At 36.5% G+C, this 14767-nt stretch overlaps 1 protein-coding gene across 1 annotated transcript in view; it reads right to left on the bottom strand.

Annotated features, from left to right (window-relative positions):
- LOC123564600 (whirlin-like) overlaps positions 1-14767 on the bottom strand; it is a 49684-nt gene that overhangs the window by 16016 nt on the left and 18901 nt on the right. Inside the window, exons 11-15 of the mRNA XM_053525295.1 lie at positions 13675-13821; positions 12763-13076; positions 12329-12482; positions 8723-8796; positions 2715-3225 (exon numbers count right to left, since the gene is read on the bottom strand). Coding sequence (XP_053381270.1) covers positions 2715-3225; positions 8723-8796; positions 12329-12482; positions 12763-13076; positions 13675-13821 — 1200 coding nt within the window. The remainder of the gene's footprint in view (positions 1-2714; positions 3226-8722; positions 8797-12328; positions 12483-12762; positions 13077-13674; positions 13822-14767) is intronic.

Genomic DNA, 14767 nt, shown 5'->3' with positions numbered 1-14767 from the left:
CAATGCTACATACCAAATAAGGCCTAAGCCTTAAACTTTTTTTCCTATATAAGTCTATGTTAAACTTGGGACCCCAAGGGCAGGGCCTCTTTTCACCCCAGGGGCATAATTTGAACAATTTTGGTAGAGGAACACTAGGCAATGCAACATACCAAATATCAAAAGCCTATGCACTGCAGTTTCAGGCAAGAAGATTTTTTAATTTTTTTCCTATAAAAGTTTATGTAAAATCTGGGACCACGTGGGTGCGGCCTCTTTTCAACTCAGGGGCATAGTTTGAATAATCTTGGTAGAGGACCACTAGGCAATGCAACATAGCAAATATCAAAAGCCTTGCAGTTTCAGACAAGAAGATTTTTAAATGTCTATGCAAAACTTGAAACCCCCCGGGGCAGGGCCTCTTTTCACCCAAGGGTAATAATTTGAACAATCTTAGTAGAGGACCACAAGGCAATGTTTCATACCAAATATCAGAGGCCTAGGTCTTGTGGTTTCAGACATGAAGATTTTTAAGTCTATGTCTATGTAAAACTTGGGACCCCAGGAGCTCAATTTGAACAAACTTTATAGAGGACCATTAGATGATGTCATATGCCAAATATCAAGGCTCTATGCCTTGTGATTTTGGACAAGAAGATTTTTGAAGTTTAACCTTTTGGTTGCCATGGCAACCAAAGTTCTATAAGGAATTTAATTTTTTAAATAATCTTGAAAGGGGGCTATCCAAGGATCATTCCTGTGAAGTTTGGTGTAATTATTCTTCCCTGTGGTTTTCAATAAGAAGATTTTTTTAGAAAATGTTGACGGACACACAACACATGACGGACGACGGACATTGAGCGGTTACTTAAGCTCACCATGAGCCTTTGGCTCAGGTGAGCTAAAAATGGGAGAAAATGTTACAATGATGCTATAGACTAAGTCTGATAAAGATCCATCACGCAGTTCATGAGAAGAAATCTTTTAAAGGTATTTCTGGTTTTAGCTACAAGGGCAACTCTTCCCATTTTAATAATTTTAGGATAGGACCTTAAAATGATCCTAAAGATCAAGATTGCTGAAGATCCATCAAGCTAATTATGAGTAGAAGTTGTTTAAAGATATTTCTATCTTTAACTGTAGCAGCCCCTAAAAGGGTCCAAAGGCCTTGTTTTGAATAAAATTGAGGGAGCACCTTACAATGACTCTACTGACCAAATCTGATGAAGATCCATTCCATCATGCGGTTCATGAGAAGGTGCTTAAGTATTTTTTCTATCTTGAGCTCTAGCGGGCCCTAAAAGCAGCCAAGTGCCCCAATTTGAAAAAAATTGGAGATGACATTATAATGATGCTAAAGACTAAGTTTGATGAAGATCCATACAGGGTATCATCATCAGAAGTTCTAAAGGATTTTCTATTTTTAGTTCTGGTGGCCCCCTAAAAGGGCCAATCTGTACCATTTGAACAATCTTGATAGAGGACCATGCCAGAATGCAACTAACCAAGTTTGGTGAAAATCTGACAAGTAGTTTCAGAGGAGATGTCATATGAAGAAAAGTGTGGACGGTGGACAGTGAGTGATCACAATAGCTCACTCTGAGCATTTAAAATGTGCTAATGTGAGGTAAAAATTAATTAAATCTGCCAATTGCTATGAAAACAAAATGGTTGCCATTTATATGAAATATTGAGACTTTCATAACTTTCTAGTTTTTTTTTTTTTAAATTCTCTCACTTTCTGAAATGATGTGAAAATGAACAGTAGAATGACAAAGACTTAAGCAGACTGATATGAGTAAACTTGAAAGAGGTCCATACAAGCATGCTACAAGTCTAGTGAAAACCTATCAAGTGATACACAAGTGATGTCATTTAATGTTTTTCTCCTATATTCAGCTCTGGACCAATCTTTATGAAGGTTTCAGTTGAAGATACATCATGTGGTTCATGACAGGTTTTCCTATTTCAAAACCTTGTGGCCCCTGTAACAGGTCAAGTGGATCCACAATAACAAACTGGAAAAAGGCACATGCCAGACTGCTATAGACTAAATTTAGTGTAATTTGACAAGTAGTTTAGTAAGTGAAGATGTTTAAGCAAAAATATTGACAGAGGACAATGGGCGCCAGACCATCTACCTACATTAATAGCTCACTCTGAACCCATGGAGTTGAGCTAAAGATCAATCTCATACATAATATGAGCCATGCCATGAGAAAACCAACATAGTTGCTTTGTGACCAGTATGGATCCAGACCAGCCTGCGCATCCGTGCAGTCTGGTCAGGAAACATGCTGTTTGCTGACGGTTTCTCTAATTGCAATAGGCTTTGAAAGCATACAGCATGGATCCAACTTTAAGGACACATTTATGCCTATTTGTTGATAGAATTATTTTAAATGCATTATGAATGTTATATTATAACTGTTCATCCTCCACAAACATCACTATTTACTGAATAATCATCATTATGTGTTTAAAAGATCATGATAACGTGACAATGTATTATAATATTGTGTTGTTTATTATGCTTGACGATGTACTATGTACAAGTCTTTAATAAAATTCTGTTCTGTTCTGTTCCCGAACAGACTGCGCAGATGCGCAGGCTGGTCTGGATCCATGCTGGTCGCAAAGCCACTATGTTGGTTTTCTCATGGCGTGGCTCATATAGGCTTAATTTAGCCATTTGTCTAACAAGATATTTTGTTAAAAGAAATGAAAGGACTCACCCTATTACTCTGAGAGTTATCAAGGATCCTATTGAGGGGACTAACATTGAAGTGTATATGATCTCCCACGTCAGAACTGATCTCCAGTGTGTCTTGATCCTCCTCATCTTCATCATCATCATTTTCTTCATCATCATCTGTCTCAAACATACTGCCTCTCTTAGATCTCAACATGTCTTTTCCTACCACAAACTGTGGAGATGAGTGACTCCCCACACTCATGGTGTCTATTGATCCATTGCCATCATTTATTCTTATTTCTACAGGTGGCTGTAAATGATTTTTTCTTTGAGATGAAATAAACTTTGGAGAAGATGTAGCACTTATACTGTCTTCATGTTTCCGTCTTTGTTTGGTTAGTGTTGCAATGCTCTGATGGGAATGTGTGCTGCGATTGGTTAATGTTGAATGGTTGCTATGGATACTGTTATCACGTGATGAGGGCTTGACAAACGAGCGATTATGAAGGACATCATTGATATTGACTGGATTGTCTGATGATATTGTCACTCTGAAAAACATGTAATGTAAGTATAGCAACATCATATTTTAAATTACTCCTGTAATTCAATTTACCTGCATTTAAACAATTTATCCTGAATATATGAGTAAGATTAAATTTTCAACAGTTATACTTTAAATAGCACAAAGAAGGAAAAAACAAATTACAGTAACCCTCAATCTTAGAGAACTTGGTTATAAAGAAGCCTTGTTTATATGAAACTCATTTTTCTGTTCTGATTTTCACTCTATATATTTTATACCCTATATATTTTATATGAAAAACACTCAGACAGACAAACAAACCTAGCGATAAATAAAATTCTCAGAAGAACTTTTTAAAGTTTAATTCAAATAAAGTAAGCAATAACAAAGATATACTGAAAGTGCATCAAAATTAAATGAAAATTCTTGGTAAAAAGGGGTGTAAAACATGAAAAGTGTTAAACCCCATGTGTCATTTTATGATGGTGGTAAGGTGGAACATTGGTTTTTAATTGGAATAAAATCCATTTAGTAATAAAAGAGACAGAGTGAAAGTACATCAAAGCTTTAACATGAAATTTTACATGAAAAGATGGATAATTCATAAAATATCAGTGCAAGTGTTACAACCCTTTTATCATATGATGTGGGAAATGATGAGGAATAACTATTTCAAGTTTGAAGCAAATCACCCTTGTAATAACAGAGATCAAGTAAAGTGCAAAACTTTAACCAAGGTTTTGACTCCAGCGCGAGTACACTAGCTCTCCATATTCTTAATATAATCAAGCTAAAAACAACACTGCATACAGCATAGTGTTTAGGTGATACTAGTACAGCAAGACAAGTCATTTAGTCATGCAAATCATTAACAATCAGATACATGCTTAATAGACTCACTTAGAAATTTTATCTCATTACAATGAGAAATAATATATGTACAAGACATTTTCTCATTATAACAAGATCATTTCTCTTAATTATGAAATATTATGTTTTACTTATGAGACCTTGTCTCAATCTCATATTACAAGATATCCAGTAATTATAAGATATCATTATATTTCTGAGAAAATTATCTTACTATTATAATATATTTTGTTAATTTTATAACACTATTTCTCTTAGAAAGAAATCTTTTCTCATCATTATTAGATCTTATCTTATAACTAGGAGAAAAATATCTCCTCACCTGTACCCCTTACCTACACTTTTCAAATAAATATAATGTGATATCTCATTACACAAAGAAAACAACCCATGACTGTGAGATATTTTCCTACTAAAATGAGATATTTGCTTGTAATAACAAGAACAAGTCTTGTAATCACAAGATATGAACCCATAATTACAAGTAAAGATATTATAACAATGCATGGGAAAATATCTCCTGACAACAAGAAAAGATCTGGTAGTAATAAGATACCATAATAACATATAAATATTTGAAAGAGATAAAGCACATAATTTTTATTCTATTTGACTTTTGTATGTACTGCAGTGGAACTAAACAGCAGAGGAGCTTGCCAAAATTATACTGGATCAGGCTTGTACATCATCAAACTTCATTCTATTGATAAAACATAAATGCCCCAGAAGCGTGCCCAAAAATGCTACAGTTGTCTGCAAAAAATATGCCAGGATAGTTTAGATATGAATCATTTTGTGACCTTGACCTTGATCTGAGAGACCCAGGTAATAAGCGCAACACACATTCTCCACATGGTTAACATTTGTGTCAAATTATTTTCAAATCCCTTGATAAATGGCAGAGTTATGGACCAGACAAACAAGAGGGCCAAGATAGCCCTAGGTCGCTCACCTGAGAAACACACTATAACAGTGTAAACATGTTTAACCTAGTGATTTCATGGAAACAAATATTTTGGCCAATTTTCATTAAGATTGGACTAAAAATGTGGTCTCTTGAGTTTAAACAAGTATTTTCTTAGATATGACCTAGTGACCTAGTTTTTGATCCCAGATGACCCATATTCGAAGTCAATTTAGATTTTATCAAGGCAATCATTCTGACAAAATTTCATGAAGATCAATTGAAAAATACAGCTTCTATCGCATACACAAGGTTTTTCTTTGATTTGACCTAGTAACCTACTTTTTGGAGCCCAGATGACCCATATTCTAACTCGACCTAGATTTCATCAAGGCAATCATTCTGACCAGATTTCATGAAGATCAATTGAAAAAAACAGCTTCTATCGCATACACAAGTTTTTTCTTTGATTTGACCTAGTGACCTAGTTTTTGATCTCAGATGACCCATATTCAAACTCGACCTAGACTTCATCAAGGCAATCATTCTGATTAAATTTTATAAAGATCAGTTGAAAAATACAGCCTCTATCGCATATACAAGGTTTTTCTTTGATTTGACCTAGTGACCTAGTTTTTGACCTCAGATGACCCATTTTCAAATTTGGCCTAGATTTTATCAAGGCAATCATTCTGACAAAATTTCATGAAGATCAATTGAAAAATACAGCTTCTATCGCATACACAAGGTTTTTCTTTGATTTGACCTAGTAACCTACTTTTTGGAGCCCAGATGACCCATATTCTAACTCGACCTAGATTTCATCAAGGCAATCATTCTGACCAGATTTCATGAAGATCAATTGAAAAAAACAGCTTCTATCGCATACACAAGTTTTTTCTTTGATTTGACCTAGTGACCTAGTTTTTGATCTCAGATGACCCATATTCAAACTCGACCTAGACTTCATCAAGGCAATCATTCTGATTAAATTTTATAAAGATCAGTTGAAAAATACAGCCTCTATTGCATATACAAGGTTTTTCTTTGATTTGACCTAGTGACCTAGTTTTTGACCTCAGATGACCCATTTTCAAATATGGCCTAGATTTTATCAAGGTTATCATTCTGACCAAAATTCATGAAGATCAATTGAAAAATACAGCCTCTATCGCATACACAAGGTTTTTGTTTGATTTGACCTAGTGACCTAGTTTTTGACCCCAGATGACCCATTTTCAAACACGGCCTAGATTTTATCAAGGTAATCATTCTGACCAAAATTCATGAAGATCAATTGAAAAATACAGCCTCTATCGCATACACAATGTTTTTCTTTGATTTGACCTAGTGACCTAGTTTTTGACCCCAGATGACCCATTGTTGAACTCAGCATAGATTTCATCACGGTAATTATTCTGACCAAAATTCATGAAGATCAATTGAAAAATACAGCCTCTATTGCATACACAAGGTTTTTCTTTGATTTGACCTAGTGACCTAGTTTTTAATCCCAGATGACCCATTTTCAAACTCGGCCTAGATTTTATCAAGGTAATCATTCTGACAAAATTTCATGAAGATCAGTTGAAAAATATAGCCTCTATCGCATACTCAAGCTAAATGTTGACAGGCGCCGGCCATTGAGTGATCACAAAAACTAATGAGCTAAAAACAGACCATGTTAACCTTTGACTTCTAAGTGTGACCTTGACCTTGGAGCTAGGGGTCTTGGTCTTGCACACGACACATTGTCTTATTATGGTATACATTTATGCCAAGTTATTTCAAAATCCATTCATGGATGGCAGAGTTATGGACCGGACACGAAACAGACCCTGTGAACTTTTGACTTCTAAGTGTGACCTTGACCTTGAAGCTAGGGGTCTGGGTCTTGCGCATGACATGTCGTCTCATTATGGTAAACATTTATTCCAAGTTATTTCAAAATCCCTTTATGGATTGCAGAGTTACAGCCTTGACAAGAATTTACAAGGACGGACGGACGGACGCACATACACAAACACAGATGGACAGTGTGATTTTAATATGCCCACCTTTGGTTGGGGTGGGGAACTTAAAATTAACAAGAGGACCATGATGGTCCTGAATCGCTCACCTCTTCCTACAGGACCCAGTTTTGAGTATGACGTCGTTTTTTCTATTATTTGACATAGTGACCTAGTTTTTGAGCTCATGTGACCCAGTTTTGAACTTGACCTAGATATTATCAAGATAAAAATTCTGACCAATTTTCATGAAGATCCATTGAAAACTATGGTCTCTAGAGAGGTCACAAGGTTTTTCTATTATTTGACCTATTGACCTAGTTTTCAAAGGTACGTGACCCTGTTTTGACCTTTATCTAGATATCCTCAAGGTGAACATTCTCACTAATTTTCATGAAGATCTCATGAAAAATATGGCCTCTAGAGAGGTCACAAGGTTTTTCTATTTTTATATCTACTGGCCTAGTTTTTGACCGCATGTGACCCAGTTTCGAAATTGACCTAGATATCATCAAGGTGAACATTCAGATCAATTTTCATGAAGATCCATTGAAAAATATGGCCTCTAGAGAGGTCAAAAGATCTTAATAATTTTAGACCTACTGACCTAGTTTTTGACCGCAGTTGACCCAGTTTCAAACTTACCTAGATATCATCAAGATGAACATTCAGACCAACTTTCATACAGATCCCATGAAAAGTATGGCCACTAGAGAGGTCAAAAGGTTTTTTTATTATTTGCCCTACTGACCTAGTTTTTTATGGCACGTGACCCAGTTTCAAACTTGACCTAGATATCATCAAGGTGAACATTCTGACCAATTTTTATGGGGATCCATTCATAAGTATGACCTCTAGAGAGGTCACAAGGTTTTTCTATTTTTAGACCTACTGACCTAGTGTTTGACCACACATGACCCTGTTTCGAACCTGACCTAGATATCATCAAGATGAACAGTCTGACCAACTTTCATAAAGATCCCTTGAAAAATGTGACCTCTAGAGTGGTCACAAGCAAAAGTTTACGGACGCACGCACGGACGGACGACGGACACCGCGCGATCACAAAAGCTCACCTTGTCACTTTGTGACAGGTGAGCTAAAAAGAGATCGCAACTGCTCCTGAAATAGCTAAATTGTAAACTATAGTACTGAACAGCAATTCTGTTAAATTTACATGCCTGCTTGCATATAATTTTTGATGGGAAGATCCCTAAAACAACAAGTTGAACATATGGTGAAATTATATGGACAATATACAGTACACAACAAACCTTTTTTGTCGTAATGAGAAATTGCTGCTGTATATTCTATAGAAAGAAATTAAGAAGACTTTTAAGAGCAGCATGTCTCAGGAATAAACAACCTGAAGACACATCATCTAGAAGCTGCAATTACACATTGAACATTTGAAATACTTCCACTGGTTTCAGAGCTACTGATAGAGAAAAACAATAATTCTGCCAATTACCACTTTAAAGTCTGACAGGCACAATAGTTTAAAAACACAGATAGAACTTGACCTTAAGTGAGGATTATCAAATTATGATCCAAAACTTTTACTAAGAACAAAGATAAAAGTGAAACAAGAGATCCATTATGGCCCTAGATTGCTCATCTGAGTATCTCAGATCAAACATGTTCCTTTGAGGATATGGTAACAATTTTTGTAGAAGGTTATAGAAGGAAACATTGTGTGAAATTATTCTGAAATCAAAGGTTTAAGAACATACACGTACCTGTTACCAGGATCGTTGGTGTTGTGTCCACCACTATCAACACCACTGTCATCGCTTGGTGAACCATCAACTTGCTAGTTAAACAACAGTTTATATGAATAACATGACCCCTTACAGAAGCAAGCCTCTGTGGCGTACATGCTGCGTATTTGCTGTGTATATGCTGCGAACACAGTAGTACGCCAGAGGAGTACATTTTACATACACCGCATGCCGTGTACATGCCGCGTACTATTTCGACGAGTACACAGCATGTACGCAGGAGGTCACTAGTACACTTCAAGTACGCAGCACAGACTCTGAAAATTTAAGGAGTACACTGCATGTACGCAGGAAGGACTTGTACAAGAAAATAGTACACTGCATGTACACCGCAGATACTTTGAAAATTGTGCAGTACACTTCATATACGCGGGAAAGACTTGTACAGTATCTTTTGGCATTTGTACTTAAGTTTTTTTTTTAATAAATTAAAGTCTGAAGTAAACTTCATATACGCGGGAGGGACTTGTTCATTTTCTTTTGGTGTTTATACTTTGAATTTTTTTAGGTAAAAGTCTGAAGTACACTTCATGCAGGAAGGATTTGTACATTTTTTTTTTTTTTTTTGGAAGCAAGAACTTGATTTCCGAGTAACTTTTATCTTAACAGCATAGAATAGTTCAGATTACCGGTATTCTGAACAATGAAAATTTGCCAAACTATTTGCAATGTTCATTTTTGAAGCTTACATCTTAGTGATTTCTGAGCTGCACCTTGCATGCAGTGTAAAAATATATTCTTTTTCATTTTGAATTAATCCTGGAGCTTTCTAACTTGGATAATTGAAAAGCCTTATTTGAACATTGTTGCATTACATTTTGTAATACATGAAATAATTACCAAGATAATGCCTCAACAGCGCCCGAATGAGAAGAATTAATAGCTCTCACTGTGATTTGAATACTCTTAAGCAAAACACCATTCTATCATGTTTTATAAAGGCTTTAATGCTCATTATGTTAACTCATTAAGGCCTCACCAAATTAAAAATATGTTCATCGGATTTGCCGCTCATATATTTTCAGAACGTTTTTGGCTAATTGCGCTCACCCCATTGGAAAAAATCAAAATATATAATTCCAGTCCTAGATTGTTCTAAGATGGATTTTAATCAAAATAAATACATACTACGCACACATCGTCTATAATAAATCATAACACTTATATTTAGTTGCATTAAAGTTGTTTCCCCTTGATGCAGTTACGCCATTTTCTTCAAATGTTTACCAAATTACATGCTACAAAAATTGATTTATTTCATTGAAAAGTGGATGAAGAAAAGCATACTAATTTATTTGATAACATCAATCTACATTATTTTGGTAAGGGTAAATACTTATTGATGCATGTCACTTATCTTTTTTCTGTTTTTTTCTGTCCAAACGATCAGCATTTGCATACGAAAGTTGGTGGGGTAAGGAATTTACATTATCACAGCAGTTTCGCCACAAGAGTACACAGCATGTATGCAGCAGGAGTACACAGCATGTACGCCGCAGGACTCGGGCCAGGAGTACACAGCATGTACGCTGCAGGAGTATGCAACATGTACACCGCAGGAGTACACAGCATGTACGCCGCAGGGGTAGTACACCGCAGGCTCATTTGCATGTGAAAAGTGTATGTGCCGCGTATATGCTGTGTACTATTTCCCGCATACTAAATTCCTCCAGCGTACATCCTGTGAACTATGTAGTCCACAGCATGTACGCAGCAAGTAGTACGCGGCAGAGCTCATTTGCATGTCAAAAGTGTACTACAAATGTACTATCGGTGTATGTGCGGTGTATATCCTGCGTACTATTTAAAGCCCTTGATTTCAGTACACATTATGTACGCGTCATATACCCTGTATGTACACAGCAAGAGTACGCAGCAGGCCTTTTTCTTCTGTAAGGGACAGTATGCTAGTTATAAGGTCAATGACATCATTTTACATTGCACTGATAATCATTTAAGCTTTTATTGATTTATATATTACAAGGATAATCGGATAATTCATTCAAGATCTATCTTAACTTTTACACTATAATTTATACTTAAAACAATTCATCGGAAGATTGTACTGTTACTGGTAGGTAAAGTTACATCATTCAAGGATCCACTTTTTTCTTCTTCTATTCAGAATTTGATTCAAAACTCAAAGATATACTAAGGCATACAGAAGTAGAGCTGTCACAGGAGTGACAAATTATACCCCCACAATACGGCTTGTCACAGAGGTAAGCCAATGTTGAAGTCGAACCTCAAAATCAATAGTGGTCATCTGCTGGTCATGATCAACCTTCCTATTAACTTTCATGATCCTAGACTCAAGCCCTCTAAAGTTATCATCTGGAAATGGTTTAACTGTTCCGGGTCCCTATGACCTTCACCTTTGACCTACTGACCTCAAAATCAATAGGGGTCAACTGCTGGTCATGACCCTATCAACGTTCATGATCCTAGGCCCAAGCGTTCTCAAGTTACCATCCGGAAACCTTTAAATGTTCCGGGTCATTGTGACCTTGACCCTTGACCTACTGACCTCAAAGTCAATCTTAACCTGTATTTTATGATGTTACACATGTGTACCAAAATTTATGATCCTAGGCCCAAGCATCCTAAGTTATCATCCGGAAACCGTTTAACTGTTCTGGGTCATTGTGACCTTGACCTTTGACCTACTGACTTCAAAGTCGAATTTGACCTGTTTTTTATGATGTTACATATGTGTACCAAAATTTATGATCCTAGGCCCAAGCATCCTCAAGTTATAATCCGGAAACCGTTTAACTGTTCTGGGTCATTGTGACCTTGACCTTTGACCTACTGACTTCAAAGTCGAATTTGACCTGTATTTTATGATGTTACACATGTGTACCAAAATTTATGATCCTAGGCCCAAGCATCCTCAAGTTATCATCCGGAAACCGTTTAACTGTTCCGGGTCATTGTGACCTTGACCTTTGACCTACTGATTTCAAAGTCGAACTCGACCTGTATTTTATGATGTTACACATGTGTACCAAAATTTATGATCCTTGGCCTAAACAATCTCAAGCTATTTTCCAGAAACCATTTAACTGTTCCAGGTCATTGTGACCTTGACCTTTGACCTACTGACCTCAAAGTCAAACCTGAACTGAATTTTATAATGTTACACATGTGTAATAAAAATCATTTACATCTGTCAAGCCTTTCATGAGTTATTGTCGGGAAACCATGAAAACCAACGGACTGACCGACAGACAGACCAACAAGCTCACTCCGATATACCCCCCAAACTTCGTTTTGTGGGGATATAAATATACTACATCTAGTTTCGTAGTTTTGATGCCATAAATCTTGAAGAGCTTGTTAAGCAAGATTTCTTTAAACATCTTAAACCTGCCCTGAATCTAAAGTGTCTGAACAGTTACTGAGTAAAATGACTAAAAGTAGTAAAAAATGTCCTAAGTTTGCAGTAGTGCTGGCAGTTTCCTAGGTGGAAATTCATTTATAGATGTGGATTATAGATTATTACTACCCACAGACATACAGGACTTATTTATTAATTACTTTATGATATATACATATACTAACTGGTGATGTGGGTCGGTGATGAATGTCTGCCTCAACTGTACGTGTAATGTGTGATGATCTATTAGAGGTCTCTGCATCTCTCAGGTGGCTGTATGAAAGGCTTCTACGTACGTCTGCTGTCCTGTCTACCTGAGATAGTGTATTATTAGGAAACCTGAAATATACATCATAAAAGCTTGACGATTACATATTGACCAAACTGTAATTAAATTAACTGATAGCCAGCACCTAACAAAATTAAAGTAGATGTATTTACTGCTACATTCCATAAAAAGGTATGATCACCACTACATGTCACAATGATGAACAGCATACATAGATTGATATATGTGAAATCATAAAAGTAAATGTCTCCATAATTCAGATGGTTTCTGCTCAGTTTCTCCAAAGCTGTAATTTAAAAATTCAATACAATGTTCAAATATGACACATACCTTACGTCTTCTACTGATCTGTATGTTCTTCTAAGTGAAGAGTTGTTACTGCCAGACCTCTGTCGATGTGCATAGCTATTTGCTGTCTGACGTCTCTGTGAAGCACTGTTTGATCTGGGTCTTGAAACAGAATGTTTGTAAGATCTGTGTGGCAGTGATGGGGAGAGATCAGAGGTTGTATCGATATATACTGGAATAAGTGTTTCCTCAGACATGGAACGCCTTGATGACAAAGATGTTTTCAGAAGATTTGGAGATGGCGAGCGTATAAACTCTGTGGATGTGGACCTTTGTAATGCAGACTTTCTGTTAGGCTGTAATAAATTCAGTCTAGCATTTACGTATCTTTAATCTAATATATCATTGATTAGAAAGGAAAAAAAGATTTCCAGGTGATACCACACAGAAGAAATTTGACCTTCCCATGCAGACAATCTAAACCACAACACAACAAACACTAAACAGACAAACACCACAGAATGATACAGACAGCACAGCGCAACACAGTTAACACAGGAAAACACAGACAGCAGAGAACAATAAAAACACCACAACAAAGACAGCAAAGAAAAACACAGAATAACACAGACAGTACAGAAAAACACACAAAGCAATGAACAAAAAAGAAAGCAACACAAGACAACACAGAATAACACAACACAAATAAAACACAGAAAACAAAAGGCAACACAGCACAAACCAGCACAGATAATACACACAAACAAAACAAAACAAAAATTTAAAGGAATGGTCTTCAGCAAAAAGCTTCTGGGGTTTAAATTATTCTAAAGAGTACCCAACCTAACTCCTGTACCCCAGGAACATTACAAACACTTTAAAAGAAACAAGCTGAATCCTTATGTATTCCCTAACTAACAACAGTTTCTGTAAAACTAACTACTATAAGAGTACCTTGTGGAGGTGATCTGACTGGATATGACCATCTATTTGTTCTATTGCTTGACGTAGTGGCTCAAGCTCCCATTCTGCTATTTGTCTATGAACATGACCTGATTTCTCTCTAACTGTTGCTGCCCTTGATGCAGGTGCTGACATAGTCTAAAAATAACAAAGAATATCATACCTTAAGAAACCCAGATTATTGAATGAATGCAACAGATTTTATTTTGTGTCCATTCACATGCACAAGTATTATATGTGCTGGCAGACAGACAAACTGGTCACATATACAAGTGCTCACTGTGCTAGCAGACAGACAAACAGTCACACATACAAGTGCTCTGCTCAATGTGCTGGCACATAGACAAAAAGTCATTACTACAAGTGCTGAGCTAGCAGACAGACAAACCAGTCGCACATACAAGTGCTCTGCTCAATGTGCTGGCACATAGACAAAAAGTCATTACTACAAGTGCTCACTGAGCTAGCAGACAGACAAAACAGAGACACATCCAAGTGTTCTATGTGCAAGTTCTCAATGTGCTGGGAGACAGACAAACCAGTCACCCACCCAAGTGCTAAATGTAATGGCAGATAAACAAACCAGTCACCCACCCAAGTGCTAAATGTAATGGCAGATAAACAAACAAGGCATACATCCAAGTGCTAAATGTGATGGCAGATAAACAAACAAGTCATACATCCAAGTGCTAAATGTAATGGCAGATAAACAAACGAGTCATACATCCAAGTGCTTTATGTGATGGCAGATAAACAAACAAGTCATACATCCAAGTGCTAAATGTAATGGCAGATAAACAAATGAGTCACCCACCCAAGTGCTAAATGTGATGGCAGATAAACAAATAAGTCATACATCCAAGTGCTAAATGTAATGGCAGATAAACAAATGAGTCACCCACCCAAGTGCTAAATGTAATGGCAGATAAACAAACGAGTCACCCATCCAAGTGCTAAATGTAATGGCAGATAAACAAACAAGTCATACATCCAAGTGCTAAATGTAATGGCAGATAAACAAACAAGTCATACATCCAAGTGCCCAATATGATGTTAGATAGACAAACTAGTAAAACATACATGT

Source organism: Mercenaria mercenaria, chromosome 15 (genome assembly GCF_021730395.1).
Source record: "Mercenaria mercenaria strain notata chromosome 15, MADL_Memer_1, whole genome shotgun sequence".
Taxonomy (NCBI): Eukaryota; Metazoa; Mollusca; class Bivalvia; order Venerida; family Veneridae; genus Mercenaria; species Mercenaria mercenaria.
This window is presented reverse-complemented; position numbering and strand designations above follow the sequence as displayed.